The following is an 18,547-nucleotide window of genomic DNA, read 5'->3' as shown; positions in this document are numbered from 1 at the left end:
AAATATTTATATTTAGTTTTTTCTTTTTTTAAAATAAGAGAAAACATTAAAATTAGTCCCTGTAGAAGTGAAATGACGAAAATGCCCATCTATTAACGGAGTTAGCAATAAGGACCAATCATCAAAAGTTTTGAAAACACAGGGACCATCTATGAGGTTTTTAAACCACATGGACTAAACTTCTGATTTTGGGTAACCAGAGGGATCAGATGTTTTTTTTTTAAATAATAATAAAAAGTTTATATTACTATGATAGATAGGGTCCAAGTGAAAGAGTCACTTGTCTAGACCCGTTAGTCCATCTTTTCCATAAACTGGGCTGGGCCGGGGCGAGTAGATTTTATGCACATGCCGCGCGCCAGCAACAACGGATAAGAGTTTCCTCCTCCATCACCATCGTCTTCACCAATCTCTCTTTCTCTCACACACTGTCACACTGATTGCTGTCGAAATGCTAGCAAGCAGTAGCTTCCATGGCCGACCTTATTCTCACTTCGCACACTCAACAACTAGTAGAGACAACAAACCCCCTATCTCCTCCTACTTCCCCCTTACAAAACCCCACTCTATTCCTTCTGTCTGTGCTTTCCTTTTGTCAAGAAGAATAACCTCGAATCGGTTCAAAATACGGGCTCTAAATCGCGAGTCTAATGGCGACTCAGTCGCAGAAAAAGAAGCAATACCGTTTTTCCCTCACCGCCATTCCGTTAAAATTCCCGTCGGAGATAGACACGTAAGTTGGCCATTTCAGTTATGGTTTTAAGTTATTTTCGAATTGCGTAGGGTTGTGAATTTTCTCGGAAATGAATTTAATATATTGGATTGCTAGGTTTAGACGGTAGATACTAGCAAGGTGAAATTACTTTCCGGTGTGTGGTGGTGGTGTAGTATTGTGTTTTGTTCTCTATTTTTTGCCTGCTCAAGCATTTCCTTTCTTTCATGTGACACACTCACACGACCGTGTGTCTTACGAGATTTGAACACCCAAGGTCCCAACTGCGTAGGATTTTATATTTTTGCCAGTTTGTTTAAATTTGTAGGAAACCAGTTTTGATGGTATCTGAGGAATTGATTGGTGAGTTCCATGAAAAGGGACTACCATTTTCGGTTGCAAATGGCCATCAAGGTCCAATCTTTCCATCAATCAAAAGATGCCCACGCTTATAGGTGGAAATAATTGCATTTCAATGTGGTGAACTGGCGATATAGCTAACAGTTGCCTTAATACTTGTCAGTTTTGCAATTTGAGGGGTTGGTTTCATAGTGGTAGGGTAGAAATGTATTTGATTTTAGTACATATATCTCTATCCAGTGTGAACTGTCTTGAAAGTGCTAGAAGTTATTTTAGGTTGTTGGTTCATAGGTAGATGAACTTCATATTAATCATATTGTGTAAACATGGTGGCAGCAATGGTTGTATTGTAAAGCTTACAAGTATCTCTCATTGTCTCTTATAGCTGTCATATGTGTTCCTACTTTTGCAGATAATAGTTGAGACTGGTCAAATAGGAAGACAAGCTAGTGGATCTGTTATTGTAAGAGATGGAGAAACTGTAAGTATCAGGGAAATAAATGTGTTTATATTTTGCTTTGTATCATGTTATGCCACGGGATTGCAGAAACAATGCCTTTTCAAATAGGTCATGTACATTTCAAATACGTCTCTGAAAAATGGATTATTTTGTTTATGCAGATTCTCTATACATCTGTTTGTTTGTCTGATACTCCAAGTGAGCCTTCTGACTTTTTCCCTATGTCTGTAAATTATCAAGAACGTTTTTCAGCAGCTGGTAGAACTAGGCAAGTATATCATGCTTGTTTGCTTTTTTAATGTGTCAAAACTAACTAGCAATGCCTAAAGTTACTGTTGAATATCATTTAATACAAATATTCTGATCTTTATTTCTTGCTTCCAGTGGAGGATTTTTCAAGCGGGAAGGAAGGACAAAGGACCATGAGGTATTAGTTTGTTCTTAAATCCCTCAATAGAATGACCCTATTTGTTTTCAGTTTTTGTATTTACATTTTAGTTATTCTGAATGGTATTTATTACTGGGATACAGGTACTTATCTGTAGACTAATTGATAGACCATTACGCCCAACCATGCTCAAGGGCTTCTATCATGAAACTCAAATACTATCATGGGTATGTAGTATGTACTTTCCAAATGGTCAAATATTAAAATATCAGTTTTCTTTGTTCTTTTTGAGAATACTTAATGAATTTGTAGGTTTTGAGCTATGATGGTCTGCACCCCCCAGATTCTCTAGCTGTTACAGCAGCTGGAATTGCAGTGTAAGATTCATCAACAAATTAGCATTGATTCTCTTAGATCACATCATCAGTTTTTATAATTTCAGCTACCTAATTATAGTTAGTGCCATATTATGTACAAACAGAGCTTTGTCAGAAGTGCCAAATACAAACACTATAGCAGGAGTTCGAATTGGTTTAATTGATGATAAGTTTGTTGTGAATCCAACAACCATGGAGATGGAAAATTCAAAACTAGATTTATTGTTAGCAGGATCAGAAAGTGGGATATTGATGATAGAGGTTGTTGTTAACTCCTCATCATTTGAATTTAAATAGATAGTCAGTTTGATAGTTACTCATTCTGACACTAGTCTGTTATATTTCTGGATTTTTATCAATTTTAGGGTTACTGTGACTTTCTTCCTGAAGAGAAGTTGCTTCAAGCAATAGAAATTGGCCATGATGCTGTAAGAGGCATATGCAAAGAGGTGGACAATTTGGTAAAGAAGTGTGGGAAACCCAAAATGCTTGACTCAATTAAGTTACCTCCACCTGAGCTGTATAAACATGTGGAAGTACGTGTCTCTTTTCATCTTTTTGAATATATATATATATATATATATATATATATATATATATATATATATATATATATATATTTTTATTGATTTTATATAACTGATACTATAATGCTTCAGGAAATTGTTGGTGATGAGTTGGTCAAAGTGCTGCAACTTAAAAGCAAAATACCAAGAAGAAAAGCACTCTCATTGTTAGAGGAAAAAGTTATGTGTATACTTACTGAAGAGGGTTATGTTAGTAAAAGTGAAACTAGTGTTGGTACTGAAATAACTCCAGACATGTTGGAAGATGAGGATGAAGAAGAGGAATTTGTTGTTGATGGTGAATTTGATGAAGGCGATGTTCACATAAAACCTGTCTCTAAAAAACCGGTTCCCCTGGTATCATTTCATTACCATTTTTACCCTTTCTTTTTGCTAGTTTATCACCTACATGATTATTAATTATCCCTCTTTCCTATGTAGTTTTACGCAGAGGTAGATGTGAAATTGGTGTTCAAGAGTGTAACATCCAAATACCTTCGAAAACGAATAGTGGAGGTATGCGCGTTGACCATGTTTTTATATTACAAAAGCTTACAAATCGGCCATCTTTTTTATATTTTGTATTTTCTTGATTAAGGGAGGAAAAAGAAGCGATGGAAGAAGTTCAGAGGAGATACGTGTTATTGACTCAGAATGTGGATTGCTTCCTAGAGCACATGGAAGTGCTCTTTTTACACGTGGGGAAACACAGGTTTGTGCTAAAAACACAAAGTGTTGTAATTTTTCTCATCTGTTCTTCATAATCTATTTTTTTTCATGTCTCTTGTGTTGCAATACAGTCGTTGGCAGTGGTTACCCTTGGGGATAGACAGATGGCTCAAAGAATAGACATCCTTGCAGGTGTAGAAGATGTGAAAAGGTTCTATCTTCAGGTATGTATCAGTATGACTATTTTTTTTAGGTCTTGGATAAATCTTATTTTGCAATTTCTGTAGCAGTTTAGTTTGACAAATTTCCAAATTGTTGAATATACACTATACAACAGTATTCATTCCCACCATCTTGTGTTGGGGAAGTTGGGCGAATTGGTGCACCAAGTAGAAGAGAAATTGGTCATGGTACCCTTGCAGAAAGAGCTCTTGAACCTGTATTGCCTTCTGAAGAGGATTTTCCATATACTATACGTGTCGAGAGTACCATAACAGAAAGTAATGGATCTTCAAGGTGCTACATATATAAGAAATGCATTTCCATGAAAATAAATATTTCCAGAACATTATTTGACATTCATTTGTTGTGTATGATGGATGGTCTTGGATAGTATGGCATCAGTTTGTGGGGGATGCCTAGCATTACAAGATGCTGGAGTGCCATTAAAGAGTCCTATTGCAGGTATAGCAATGGGACTGGTTTTGGACACAAAGGAATTTGGGGGAGATGGGACCCCACTTATTTTATCTGACATCACTGGCTCTGAGGATGCTTCTGGAGATATGGACTTCAAGGTCTATTTTTTTATAAATAAAATAAAGGAAGGATAGGGTTTATGAACTTACTGACTTTAATGATTGCAGGTTGCTGGAAATGATGATGGAGTAACTGCATTCCAAATGGATATAAAGGTAGGAGGGATCACTTTATCAACAATGAAGCATGCTTTAATGCAAGCAAAGGAAGGGCGAAAACGTATTCTTGGTAAAATTTATAAAAGATACTCAATCTTTATCTTTTTAAATGATGATATGTTTTTGTTGTCATTTAGCATGATTGTATTTTATGTTTACAGCTGAGATGTTGAAATGTTCCCCTCCTCCTTCAAAGAAGCTTTCCAAGCATGCTCCACTTATTCTTGTAATGAAGGTTAAACCTGAGAAGGTTAATCTGATTATTGGTTCTGGGGGTAAAAAGGTGAAGAGTATTATTGAAGAGACTGGTGTGGACTCTATTGACACACAAGATAATGGAATAGTAAGATAAGCATGACATAGTGTGCTTTTTATGCCTAGTGGTTTCATGAAATCTCATTTCTCACATGTCTGAATGGGTATGTATGTATTATTGCAGGTTAAAATAACTGCAAGAGATATGGCAAGCTTAGAAAAGTCAAAAGCTATTATCAGTAACTTGACCATGGTTCCGATTGTTGGTGATGTATATAGGTCTGGAAATGAATGGTTGGCATTAATTTATTATGTTAGTTTCTACAGGATTATGTATTTGATTTTGTGTTGGTTGGTTATCAGGAATTGTAAAATCACATCCATTGTTCCTTATGGAGCTTTCGTTGAAATAGTACCAGGGCGTGAGGTAGTGTGAATTTACATGATTAATTAGTAACTTTTTATTTATTTTAATTTTGAAAATTGAAATGGAATTTCACTCCTGTCCCTTCCATTTCAGGGACTTTGCCATATTAGTGAGTTGAGTCCAGATTGGCTGTCAAAACCAGAAGATGTAAGGGTTATATATATATATATATATATATATATATATATATATATATATATATATATATATATATATCACCTCCTTTTATTATTATAACGAATAAATATTCATGAGGTGTTGGTGTTGGTGGTATGATTGATTTTATTTTAATTTTGTTTTCAGGCTTTTAAGGTTGGAGACATTGTTGATGTGAAGCTGATTGAGGTTTGAGTTTTGTTTCCTTGGGGGTTGTATGATTGTGTGTAAGAACTAAGGATGATTATATTTAAATTAGTAAAGTTGTAACAATAATATACATACATTACAGATCAATGAAAAAGGGCAACTTCGTCTAAGCCGAAAAGCACTGCTTCCAGTTCCAGAGGGGAGTACAGATGGTGCTGCGACAAAGGAGAGCGGGAGTGGGAGCCCACAGAAATATACAGAGAGAAGCAAATTTAGACGAATGGGTGATGGAACAGGAGAAGAGACTTCTTCAGGTCAACGCAAAGATAAGAGCCCTGCCCCTGAAGGCGTGTTTATCAAAAGATATGTTGGGTCCGGGTCCCGCAAAAGCGAGCAAAAAACAAGCACCACCAAACCTGATACCCCTGCTGCTGCATCTGCATCTAATGAAAGTGGAAATACACTAGTTAATGGGGAGGCTCAAGTTAATGGATAAAAGTGCAAATACATTTGGTAAAAGAGTAATTTCACATGAAAGCTATTATGGATCATGACCTGCTCTCTAAAACTAAAAGGGTAGAGGTACCAACTCATTAATTTTATAGAAATGTGACACGAAAAGTTTCCCAAAATAGAAATGTTATGGTAAGGAGTTAATGTTAATGAAAGCTTGACTGGTTGATTATTTTATGTTGCCAGGAGGGAGGAGCCTGAGGTGTCAATTCATCAGCCAAGAAGGGATGCGGGGATTTGTATAAACTAACTTAAACAACATTTTTCACAACACCATCCAAGGACCAAAGTTGGGGTGGGGGATACTAGAAACTCTAGTTATAAACCAAACCAGCTACTGACGCTGCTGTATTTTTGTCTCAGAAACCAATAGTGTGACTGACTTAAGCCTGTTTGTTGTTGTTATATTGTGTTCATTCAAATTGGTATTGGTGCATGCGTATTGCAACTTCCGCTAATTATCATTGTAGTCATACAACAATATATGGATGCATTTGCACTCTTTTTTTTTTTTTTTTTTTTTTTTTGATTTACACGATCCCAGCTAGGAAATTAATGTAACTGGAGAGTTGTAGATTTTCTATTTTTGTTGTCTATGTCCTACATTTACTTTAAAAAATGAAGATATGATTGTTGACCGTACATGCGCACAAGCGATTATAGAAGCGACATGGCCCGTTAATTATCCAATTAACTTGTACATTAACCGTCTGTTTGGCAAAACTAATAGGTTACTGAAGTTGGTTTTTAAAATTGTAAAATTCTGTTAGGAATCGAAGATTTTCTTAAAAGATAAAAACTCTTAAAAGTTTGTTATAAAAAACATCCTAATTCTAATACTAAACATTCTAAAGGGCTTTTAAGGAGACATCCTAATGTTGTGTCACCAAAAGCTAAAACAAAACTTTTTTAAGTTAGAAAGTTCAATAGCAAAATACACAAGATAAATAAATAAATAGATAAACATTATAATTCCATGTCGTTGCTCTAAAATTTTTGTTTAACGTATACGTAGTATATCACGAGATTAGAATGTTATTCTAATAATAATAATTTATAACGATAATTTGATTATTAATGCATAGAAACATGACATTTGATTATGTTGACACTTCATATGAAACAAGGTGTCAAATGAGGATGCATAAGTTAAAAGCAAATAAATAGAATTATATGAGACAATGTCTCGTCGTTTCGTGATATATATACATAAATTTGATTTCGATGTTGTGTGATCTAATGTTTGATGGTGAGCCGCAAAAGGATATTTTGAGAATAATGTTGACGAGTCACATCAGTATAGATGCATGAAAATCTATTTTTGCAACATCTAAAGTTCTTTCAATACTCTAATAGATCTCTTAGGATGTTGATGAAAATAAGCGTATGATAGAGTTGATAGATCTTTGTTGGAATTAAAAGTTGTGCTTGACAAAGTAGATGTGCCTAATGAAAAAGAACCACTTAAAATGAAAATAAGAGAAGGTGGACAACAGGGAGTTTGTTGACCTATTCCGGATTCCCCCATTGGTAGTTATTCTACATTTCCACATGTTTTGAGAGTACCATGTCTTGATCAAGATATAATTTACACATAAGTTTGGTTAATCTATAATCTTCAGTCAACACTCGGTCAAGCCAAAAAAATGAACCACATGAACTCTCTATGACAATTCGGGGTTTGCATTTCAATGGTAATGATATGTGATAAGAATAGTTGCATGAGAAACAAACAACTAATAAACAACCTGGTGAACTATGCGAATTATTTGTGATTTCCATTAACATATGCATAAGAAATAAATGCTTAAATGAAACTCCTCGTGAGCTACACAAGCTATTAACGTGTACATGTAACACTTAAAAGCTCGTGCATGTGTTGGCCATTGTGAAGTAGCCGCAATATTTTCACGATGTAAACATATTTACTTTATAGTCATGTTCTTCATTATTAGTATGAAGCTACCAAATGAGAATGCAGTTGATCAGAAATGGTGAAATCAAAAAGTGTTATTGTGATGACAAAATTCCATTATTTACTTCTCAGACTTCTTTAAATCTGATGGAAAGTTTTCTGGATGTCATAATTTCAGTCTTTGTATAACAAATATCTTGGTAGTAATTGTAATCGATCTATATTATTGTTTATTTCAACTACATTTAACGTGATATTTTTACATGACACAAGAAAAAACTAAATATTTTAGATAGATAAACGGATAACTAACTTACAAAGCTATAAAGATTTGCTTCTTGACATGCATAATGAGTTGAAAGATATGTAGTCGGAACTGAAGGAAACACAATTAAAGTTAAAGAAAAATATCGTAAACTGAACCGATAGATTAATGTTGGAAGGATATATGTCTGAACCATAGGAAATGTAGTTTTAGTTAAAAAGACGAACCAGATTATTAGTTTGAAGTTGGAAGAATAGAAGTTTGTAGACACGTCAACTTCCTAGGATTTTAATTATGGTCATAGTAGTTTTGACATTGTGTATAAAAATAATTAAAATGGTTTTATCATAATCTTTAATTATTGGAAAGTTTATTGTTTAACTATTGTTCATTTAGCTATTATCAACAATCCACATCCTGACATCCACCCATAAATTTTACACCAATCAAGATTAGAACACACAAATCACAATGACGACATACACGATTTGGGCCCATTGCCAATGGCCCCTTTAAAATGGCTCCAAGAACAACCCCTTTACTGCTGGCTTGCTCATATCATTTCCCGCCAGTTCTTCACTATCACAATTCATACGCACGCATCCTCTCCGTCTCCTTGAAAGATGCTTTGGGTGGACAAATACAGACCAAAATCTCTGGACAAGGTTCTTGTACACGAAGATGTCGCTCAAAATCTCAAGAAATTGGTACTCCTTAATGCACCCTCTTTAACTTTCTGGAATTTAGATGTTTACCCCGAAAACTAGGGTTTCTCATTTAGATCGTTGTGATTTTCATCATATATGTATTAGGTCACCGAGCAGGATTGCCCACATTTACTCTTCTATGGCCCATCGGGTTCCGGGAAGAAAACCCTAATTATGGCCCTTCTCAGGCAGATGTTTGGGGCTAGTGCCGAGAAGGTCTCTCTAAAATTCTATCTCTTCTCTCTTTTGTTTAATTTTATGGCCCTCTAGTCGGATGATGAAAATGTCTGTTCTTCCTGAATTTGGTTAATTTACAGGTGAAAGTGGAGAACAAAACCTGGAAAGTTGATGTAAGTATCCCGCTTCTGAATTATTTTTATTCCTGATTATGCAGAGGTAACTATCACGCAGTATATAACAAGGTTGAAACATGGCTCTTTTGCAGGCCGGAAGTAGAACTATTGATTTGGAACTCACGACTCTTTCAAGCTCCCACCATGTGGAGCTGAACCCAAGTGATGCTGGGTTCCAGGATAGGTACATTGTTCAAGAAATCATTAAAGAAATGGCAAAGAACAGACCAATTGACGTTAAAGGAAAGAAGGGTTTCAAAGGTTTGCAAACAAGTATTCTTATATATGTGACATCTGTCCTACCAATATGCTCATGGTGTTTCATATATGCTGTATCAGTATTAGTACTCAATGAGGTTGATAAACTTTCAAGAGAAGCACAACACTCTCTAAGAAGAACAATGGAGAAGTATAGTGCCTCCTGTCGTTTGATCCTATGCTGTGACAGCTCATCAAAGGTTACTGAAGCTGTTCGCTCTCGATGTCTTAATGTGCGAATAAGTGCACCAAAAGAAGACCAGGTCAGTATTTGCAGTTTCAGTCTTAGTAGGGATGGATAACTGATTGATTATACATACATAGGAGTATTAATAGGGATGTATGCCAAACTTGTTTTTTTATTCAGATTGTTAAGGTTCTGGAATTTATTGGCAAAAAGGAGGGGTTACAACTTCCTCCTGGATTTGCTGCTCGCATAGCAGAAAAATCTGGTCGGAGTTTAAGGAGGGCTATATTGTCATTTGAGACATGTCGTGTCCAGCAGTTAAGATCAATCTTGCACTTTTTCTTGTGTTTTGTTGTGGTGTTATTTAAAAGAATGCTAATATGAGATTTTTTATTCTCATAGGTACCCTTTTACTAATAATCAAGTAATTCCCCCAATGGACTGGGAAGAATATGTATCTGAGATAGCAGCTGACATTATGAAAGAGCAGAGCCCTAAAAGGTTTATATCTTGTATCTTTATACATATTGTACACTATATGTATATGCTTTCATTATATATTTTTTTTACTTATTTTTATGTGTATATGTTTATAAAGGTTGTTCCAGGTTCGAGGGAAGTTGTATGAGTTACTTGTGAATTGTATCCCTCCTGAAGTTATATTGAAGGTTATAATCTCTCCTCTCATAGAATTAGTCTGAATTTGGTTTTGCTGTAATTGAAATTGAAGATTTTTGTTGTTATGATTCAGAGACTGCTTCATGAATTGCTGAAGAAACTAGATTCTGAGTTGAAGCATGAGGTCTGTCATTGGGCAGCATATTATGTGAGCTCACTGTTCTTGCTATTGTCCCATGAAAGATTTTCTAAAACCATTATTCTTTTAGTATTGATATATTTTATTTTATTTTTCTTTTTAGGAACATAGGATGCGCCTTGGACAGAAAGCCATATTTCACATTGAAGGTACATCTATCTATATTCTCTTACGAATTTTATAATAATTTATAGTGATTGCTATCAACCATGCATGCAGTAGATTGAATCGGTGCGTTGATTAAGTTTTTTTTATCTTTTATACTTCCTTGATGTCATAGCTCATGAAGGTTGTTTGTGTTTATAATAAAATGGGGAGTAGCTTTTGGTTGACACATATAGCTCAAAACTGTTGTACTAACTTTTTCTTAAATATCTAAAATACCCTTTAGTAAAGTTAAAGTAAAGAAACCTTGTGGATCCAAATTAATTACCTTTAGTTTATTTACAATGGTGATAAGGGGTAAATATGTAACTTCAGCCCTAGAACTTCTTGAAAAAGGAAATGTTGCAACTTTCAAGTGAAAAGATTGATGTTTTATTTCTGTCTTGTGATTTGCAGCATTTGTGGCTAAGTTCATGAGCATCTACAAAGGCTTCCTAATTGCGACATTTGGCTGAGCTCAACCAACCATCATGCTTTATGAACCTCATATGCTTCAAACTTCAATCGACACCCCCTTCCTTTTTGTTTTGGTATGTTGTTTCTACTTAAACCATCTTTTGAGGTTAGGAAACAGATTTTGTAATGGAATGTTAGAACCCTTCTATATGTCAGTTGTAAGCTATTGCGACTTTTATGTGTTGACTAAAATCGTGTTCTTCTGATAAGTTTGGTTTATAAATTTCTTTGTTTCCGCTAGAATTTTGAGATGTCATATTAATTCAACTTTTATTAAGTCAACAAATTGCTCATAAAATAATGAATTTGGATATTTGGAAGCACCCCCAATCATCACAAACAAAGAAATATTACAACCATCCATATTTTGGAGGCCTTTGTACAAAAACTTGTGTAAAAGAGGTTTTGAAAGATAGAGAAAAAGCATGATGGAGAGAGATAGAGAGAGTAGAGATCCACAGAAAAACTGGATTGGGCAGAAAATTCTGATCCGATTTGAAAATTGGTGTAAACCGAAACCAGATTCGCCAAATCTGGATAGTACTAATCAGATCCGTTGGATTATAACCAGATTCATATTCTGCGATTGCAGCCGAATTTGACCCCAGATCAGAAACTGGATTGGCCCAAATCTGGATCCAAATGTTATGAATCATATGGATAATAAGTATTTTTAATTTCTGTAAAATATCTTATTTTAGGGAATTATCTTGTTTCATTTTTTACATTTGGTAATTAGGATCATTTAGTATTTGAGTCGATTTGGGTGATCTTTGTTTCCTTAGTAGAGTCTTTTGTTTTTCCCTATTTAAAGGGTAGTTGTTCATGAAATAAAATTATGCTTGAAGCCAATTGCTTTTAATCTCATAGAATAGTTTAACCTAGTCTCCTCTCAATAGGGGATTAGGTGTTAGTAATACTCACGGTTGTAGGAAGTACAAGTACAGGTCCTGTCACGAGATCTAGATCCCGGGGCGTAACACCAAATCCACCCATATTGGATAAAAATGGTTTTAATCCAGATTAGGAGCGGATCAAAATCCACCTGAAACTGGATTCGGATTAGGTTGGATTCGGTGTTTTTTCACCTACTGAAAGAAGGAAAGAATAATTTAAAAAAAAAAGTATTGAAAGGGAGTAAAGCCAAAAAAAAAATCTACAAAGATGAATTTGCCAAGCATTAACACTTTCTATCAAAGAAGCGAATTGTTTAAAAATAAAGGTCATTTAAATACGTAGCCAAAAATGTAGTTTGTCCGCTATGTTTTCAAGAACTTTTTTCGCAGAGAAGGTGATCTTGTGAATTCGAAGACGGATTGATCATTTTGTGATACTTGTTGAAAAATGATAATTGAGTGAAGAGAAGGTTTATGAATGGTAATGGAATGCATCAAAGGATGCACTACAGTGTACGGGTATTATTAACATTTGGAATTTAGTTTAAAACAAGAGGATCTTTTCACTACAAATATTGGCAAGTAGCAAACATGCTATCAAAACAAGATTTTATGGATTCAGATAATAACAATACTTAATAAGGATGTAAAACAGATTTGATGATTGAATGATTGATAATAATGAGTTATTATGGATTAATGATGGGAAGTGCAATTAATGAGGGAATATCAACATCACGTAATACATGATTGATGATATTTGATTACATAAGATGAAGAAAGATTTATGTAATACGATATTGAGTTGATAATGAGGCAAGTGGCCATACTGTGTCTGCCCCTAGAAATGTCTTGTAGAGTTTTAGTTAGTGGTGCCTGTCAGACTGTCAGTTGTTGAACATGGATGGTGGTTGCTGGCTTCAGACTGCAGTTTAGTTATGGTATGTATGTGTCAGGAGTCATGTTCTGATTGATAATGGACTCTATCTGTATGTATGTAGCCTGATTGAAAGTAAACTGAATTTTTATCAACAGAAATAAATTAACAGATCTTGTCAAGGTAAAAACACTACAATTCTTTCAACTACCGTAGAATTATTAGAAAGAGAAATTATACATTACATTCTGGAATTCCCGACAGGGAATTAATTCCACAAACCCTAGTAATAATAATAATAATTCAATAAGTAAATACATATATGTATATATAAATAAATATTTACATCAGATAAACATTTCCCTTGGCACATATATTACAAAAAGCTTTTTAAAGTACAAGTGTTCCTATTTGATGCCAAACAATCTGAATTAAGAATTCAATGATTCGGCACTGCTCTTGTAAATTTCATCCACATGAGCTGCAGGCACATAAACTGCATGTTGCAGGGAGCTATGACTCCGCCCATAAATCACATACACAAACACTCCAATCACCAGCCACACCGATACCCGCATCCATGTATCCGCCCTAAAATATCCCAATCATATCAAAAAACACTTTTTTTTTTTTAATATATCATTCTTAAAAACTAATATAAATAAACTCACCCAAGATTTAGCAGCAAATATACATTGATGAGAATCGAAAGGATAGGCAGGAGAGGAACAAATGGGCATATGAAACCTGAACACAAATAAGTAATTCTTAGAATACATACATGGCTAAATGCAAGAAATAACGACACACTTGTATTTTTTCTATATTCTCCTTCAAAAAATCTACCCAACTGTACTTCCAATTATTTTCTTATTTGGGCAACTTCTACTCGATTATAGCTGTGAAAGTTGCTATGTATTTTAATGAAATTGCTACGATTTTTTTTTTCATAGTAGAATGTTGTAATATGAAGAAATGAAAGTAAGATGCTATAACGAAACTATTTCTTGCATTCAACCCCAAAATCTATTGACCATCAATGAAAAGTCAAATATATATTAAATCCAACAACATTATCATTAAGTAACAGAAATATTACCGCCTGAGTGCCCAAAATTATGTCTGGCTTCATCCTGGTCTATACAACTTAGCACACCTAGACCCAATAATAACAGAAGTCCACCAACTCCACATAGTGTCAACCGAAAAGATCTGCCCATATCATACAACCAACAAACTCAATAATCCATCATCACAGATCTCACTTTTTGACCAGAATCCCAAAAAATCTTTAATATGGGATTTTTTTTGATAACACAGAAATTAGAAATAAACCAACCTAGGAATGCCAAGATTCGAGGCTGAATATGTAAGAATCAATGCTCCAATACAAGTAAGTATTATAGCCCACCCTGCAATATTTCTTCTCTTGCTTTCCTTGCATTTGGCTGGCAAGATTCACATAATTTTATTATATAGCTTTTTAATGAAACATCATCATTTAGCAAGTAAGGAATCTGGATTATAAACCTTGAGCTGATATTTTAGCAATTAGAGGATATTCAGCTGATGCTTCTCCTTTTTTAGATATATTTTTCTCCCCAGTCTGACTTTTGCTAATCTCAACATCAATTTCCTCGGTTCTAATGTTGTTACTATAACGCAAAGACACCGAATCTATTGCTGCTTGTAGTGATGATGGAAGTGGGACCTCATCCGGTGGGACATACCTAAGTATCAACACTGAAACTGCCACCATTGTGAATGCTAGAAGTGTACCTACACTCACCTGCAACATAAATGAACTTAAACACCTTGTTCAATATTTTTACTTATGGAGTCATTTCAAGAAAAAAAAAAAGAAGATGCCACATACCATCCCTGCCAGCTGTTCAACATCCATGGCAAATGCCAAGGCAGCAGCAATCACACCAGTCAGAATCGTGCTCTTTACTGGAACTTGTGTGCGTTTATTTACTTCTGAAAAGAATGATGGGAGTAAACCGTCTCTAGACATTGCCATCAAGATTCGTGGCTTCAAAAAAAGAAAAAATTCAGTCAGGAGACCAAAAATCAATAGAAACAAGTGTTCTTATATTTCATGATCAAGAAAAGATGATTTTACTTGAGGCAAAAGTGAACCCATAAGAGTTGAGCATAGAGCAGTGACAGCTCCAATTGTTATGATATACCTGTGAAGTAATTGATTATTAGCATATTGAATCTGACATTTATTTTGTGCACGTTGATCGTTACTTACACTGCCCATTGAACACCATGACTTGCAAACGCAGAAGAGATAGGGGTGTCAGGATCCATGGCATAATATGGCACTAAACCAACAATCACTGCAGACACCAACATATATAACATGCAGCATATAGATAGTGCAGCTCCAATTCCCAAAGGCAGATCCCTTTGAGGGTTCTTCACCTGTACAATTCCTCCATAAGGTTAGTTTAGACATTTGACAAATACTAGTCATATATGTTGCAATTTTCAGGGGGAGATGGAAGGAGTAGATATATAGATGATCAAGCACCTCTTCTGCTGTGCTGGCAACTGAATCAAACCCTATGTATGAAAAGAATACAGTAGAAGCTCCAGCAAGCATCCCATCAACTCCAAATGGAAAGTACCCAACAGGAAGTCTATACCCAATCCATCCGCTTTTGAACCCTAGATATCCACCCGCTAAAATAATAAAGATCATAGCACATATGTTTGCAGTCGTGACCACTGATTGCACGAAAGTGCTCTGCAACATTCAAATTTCATGAAACAAACATGTTCAACAACAGTTCCAACACAACTTAGTGAAGAAGAAAAAAAAGATCTTTGGAAGAAAATGAAGGAATACCTCTTTGATTCCAACACATAATAGCCCTGTAACAATAAACACCAAGAAAGCTGCACAAGGGTCCACCACAATACCAAGTGAAGGAATAGAATAGCGTGCAAGAAAAAATGGTAGACTATCTGGGCCCCCAAAGAGCAATGCCTGAACGTAGGAGAAATGCCAATTAAGTCCAGAAAGTAGTATCATTGCCTATTATTTTCATATACATACCAGATTAGGAGAAATGCCACGAGCAACTGCAGATCCTCCAATTGTATATTCCAAAATCAAAGCCCATCCGATTATCCAAGCAAGACTGAAAATTAGAAAATGGTAATATCAGCATTCAAGATTTTTACAATATCATAGCTTATTAAGAATTTGAAGATGAAGAACCTACCCTTCTCCAACACAGATGTAGGAATAATGATAGGCACTTCCAGCTGAAGGACAGCGACTTGCAAGCTCAGCATAACAAAAGGCAGAAAGAGCAGCTGCTATACCAGCAATAAGGAAAGAAAAGGCTAAAGCAGGGCCAGAATGTTCTCTAGCAACTGTACCCACAAGAATGTAAACCCCAGCTCCGATTGTCGAACCAACACCTGATAAATTTCGTAATCCCAATATTAATACAGATCTTTCAATATGGAACGAAAACGAGAGGATTTCAGAATTTGAAGTACGATAAAATAACAGAATTCTCTGTTTCGTTTTTGTTTTACCTATGGCGATGAGATGCGCAATCGATAATTCCTTAGCCAATTGATGATGGCCTGTCTCTAATGACTTCGAATGAACCGAATCAACCCGTTTCCTCCTCACCAAACTTCTTAACCCTGACTTTCCTCCATTACCAATAGCCCCCTGATTTGACTCAGCAACAAAACCCATCAAATAGAAAACCCAATCTCAATTACAGACAATTGGGTATCGGAATCAACGCTCGGTTATCAACGGTATCTGAGTCTTTTTTGTTCTCCGGTATTGGTTTATTTGGTCACGAATCTAGAAAACCTGCCAGCATAATAATGAGAAACAGAGATCTAGCTATCTATATCTTAGATTCAAGATAGATTCTTAAAGATTCAATCCTTCCCCCTAATACTAATAGGGATGGATTGGCTGGCAGATTTGGGTAGATATCAAGACGCAACCAAACCAAGCCTTGCGTTGCGTATCAATGGAGAAAGCGTCAGGATGGTTTGTCTGGTTATATGCTGGCTCTGTATTATAAATATAGGCACTGTTGTTATTGGATGAACCGGGCCCATTATGGGCGGGCGGTCCTGAATTTTCTATTGTTTGTTTGTGTAGTCTCTTGCTCACGTTCATTCATTCCTAATCCTCCTGCCTATTTTGCTTTTTCATTGATTCCTAATATTATTTCCTGAAAAAATATATATATACAAAACATTGTTTTTTTGGTCATTTCACACATCATCATCCAACAATGTTAGCGTCTGTCTTCTCAAGATATTATAATGATAATTGAGTAATATACAATTTTAATATAGTGCTACACAATGATTGGGTCCACCCTTATGAACATGAATAAATGAAATACTTGTTTATTGTTCATTTCAAACATACAATTATTACGGTTCAAGGGATTTTCAATATAGTACCTATAGTTTCAGATTTTACAATAAAGTCGCAAAGTTTTAGAAGATAAGTTGATTAGATGGATATCAAATGATTTGAATCTTTGATTTTGATTGTGTTTTTGTACTTCTTTTTATCAAGGTGCGATTTTAAAGATTTGGAGTGTGGAAGGTTACACTTTGAACATCATCATGTATTCATGTATGTATTAGATAGAAGATGAAAATGGTTATAGTAATAATGATAATAATGATGAACTTGGATTGATAATTATTTTGACCAAAACAAAATGAAAATGGATGAGGTAGTTGTATACGGTTGTGATGCTGATAAAAGAGATGGACAATGACCAAATAGAAATCAATAAGATCTAGCTCTCCGTTTTGCTATAGCCTTTACGTCAATGTTGACACCAAATCATCTGGTAGATAACTAAGTTGCTTGTAATAAAATCACATGCAACAAACCTAGTTGTTTGAAGCTCAACTCTCCAAAAGCTTCAAATAATATCATGTTTTAAGCTTGATTTTTAGTTTCATGAAGCTTACTAACTTTTAACAATTTTTGTTTGTTGTTAGTATGGTGTTACTATAGGTTTTTGAAAAACAATAGTAATGGGAAGTCAACTTGCATAATCTCAAGTGTAAAGGGATCCAAATAATAAACAAAAATTACCCCCTCTTCAAAAAATTATTGGATCCGCCCTAGGATCCAATATGTACCTAATGTCGATTCTTGCCCCCTAAAAATGTAAATTATAGTCCTAGAAAAGGCAAGAACTTAAGTCATGACGGCCAAAATGAGAACTTTATGAAGCTATAGGGGCCAATGTGAAGAATTGAATTAGATATTGGTCCATGCAGGTAAGTAATAATTGGGGCCTTTACCAAATATCAATATAAAATTGAGTCAACATCGGTATTGCTAACTTTCTTTCAACTAAAACTAGCAATGTAATGTCATTTATTTCTTGCAGTTCAAAGGCTTTATAGGGTGTCCTTCTCATTGGCCTTGGTGTTGGTCCTGCTAATATCACTTGGGGCTAGCTGTGTACTTTTTTTTTTTTGGTGACAATATCTTTCTATGAGGCCATGAGAGGTAGGGATGTATTTTCACGCGTAAGAATTTTATGTGAAGTAGTTAATTTTACGGATTCTTTCGGGATTATGATTGGCTAGCTCCAAACTCTCATTGGTTTTTCTCTCTTGATCACTAGCGAATATGGGTGCAAACGAGCCGAGCCGAGCCCGAGCCTGACCA

At 35.2% G+C, this 18,547-nt stretch overlaps 3 protein-coding genes across 4 annotated transcripts; 2 read left to right on the top strand and 1 right to left on the bottom strand.

Moving 5' to 3' along the window:
- The first annotated feature begins 356 nt into the window (after positions 1–356).
- Positions 357–6,431, top strand: RIF10 (polyribonucleotide nucleotidyltransferase). Of its 2 annotated transcripts, none has more exons than XM_079026224.1 (22): positions 357–733; positions 1,485–1,553; positions 1,694–1,800; positions 1,917–1,959; positions 2,064–2,147; positions 2,233–2,297; positions 2,402–2,558; positions 2,663–2,833; positions 2,957–3,220; positions 3,305–3,379; positions 3,462–3,575; positions 3,664–3,756; positions 3,870–4,048; positions 4,146–4,329; positions 4,399–4,519; positions 4,611–4,792; positions 4,889–4,983; positions 5,068–5,131; positions 5,225–5,278; positions 5,435–5,476; positions 5,580–6,013; positions 6,137–6,431. In XM_079026224.1, exons 1-21 carry the CDS (start codon positions 452–454, stop codon positions 5,931–5,933), a joined length of 2,799 nt encoding a protein of 932 aa, XP_078882350.1. In that variant the 5' UTR covers positions 357–451; the 3' UTR covers positions 5,934–6,013; positions 6,137–6,431. The 2 variants fall into 2 exon arrangements, with proteins under 2 accessions (XP_078882350.1, XP_078882349.1); XM_079026223.1 differs by having other exon boundaries at positions 358–733; positions 5,580–6,019.
- Positions 6,432–8,655: 2,224 nt separating this feature from the next.
- EMB2775 (ATPase family associated with various cellular activities (AAA)) lies at positions 8,656–11,316 on the top strand. The gene is made up of 11 exons (XM_079026222.1): positions 8,656–8,837; positions 8,943–9,053; positions 9,155–9,187; positions 9,283–9,451; positions 9,530–9,711; positions 9,816–9,952; positions 10,038–10,136; positions 10,234–10,303; positions 10,387–10,461; positions 10,556–10,601; positions 11,014–11,316. Exons 1-11 carry the CDS (start codon positions 8,754–8,756, stop codon positions 11,070–11,072), a joined length of 1,065 nt encoding a protein of 354 aa, XP_078882348.1. The 5' UTR covers positions 8,656–8,753; the 3' UTR covers positions 11,073–11,316.
- A 1,728-nt stretch (positions 11,317–13,044) lies between these two features.
- On the bottom strand, positions 13,045–16,897 carry LOC145088031 (cationic amino acid transporter 2, vacuolar-like). Its single transcript, XM_079026221.1, has 13 exons — positions 16,408–16,897; positions 16,086–16,287; positions 15,917–16,001; positions 15,707–15,847; positions 15,389–15,604; positions 15,107–15,279; positions 14,972–15,038; positions 14,723–14,881; positions 14,377–14,635; positions 14,186–14,294; positions 13,946–14,058; positions 13,518–13,593; positions 13,045–13,437 (listed from the first exon to the last, which is right to left on the bottom strand). The coding sequence occupies exons 1-13, from the start codon at positions 16,574–16,576 to the stop codon at positions 13,278–13,280; spliced, it is 1,929 nt and encodes a 642-aa protein (XP_078882347.1). The 5' UTR covers positions 16,577–16,897; the 3' UTR covers positions 13,045–13,277.
- Positions 16,898–18,547: the final 1,650 nt, after the last annotated feature.

Source organism: Lactuca serriola, chromosome 2, assembly GCF_051521515.1.
Source record: "Lactuca serriola cultivar US96UC23 chromosome 2, Lser_US96UC23_V15, whole genome shotgun sequence".
In the NCBI taxonomy this organism is placed as follows: domain Eukaryota; kingdom Viridiplantae; phylum Streptophyta; class Magnoliopsida; order Asterales; family Asteraceae; genus Lactuca; species Lactuca serriola.
This window is presented reverse-complemented; position numbering and strand designations above follow the sequence as displayed.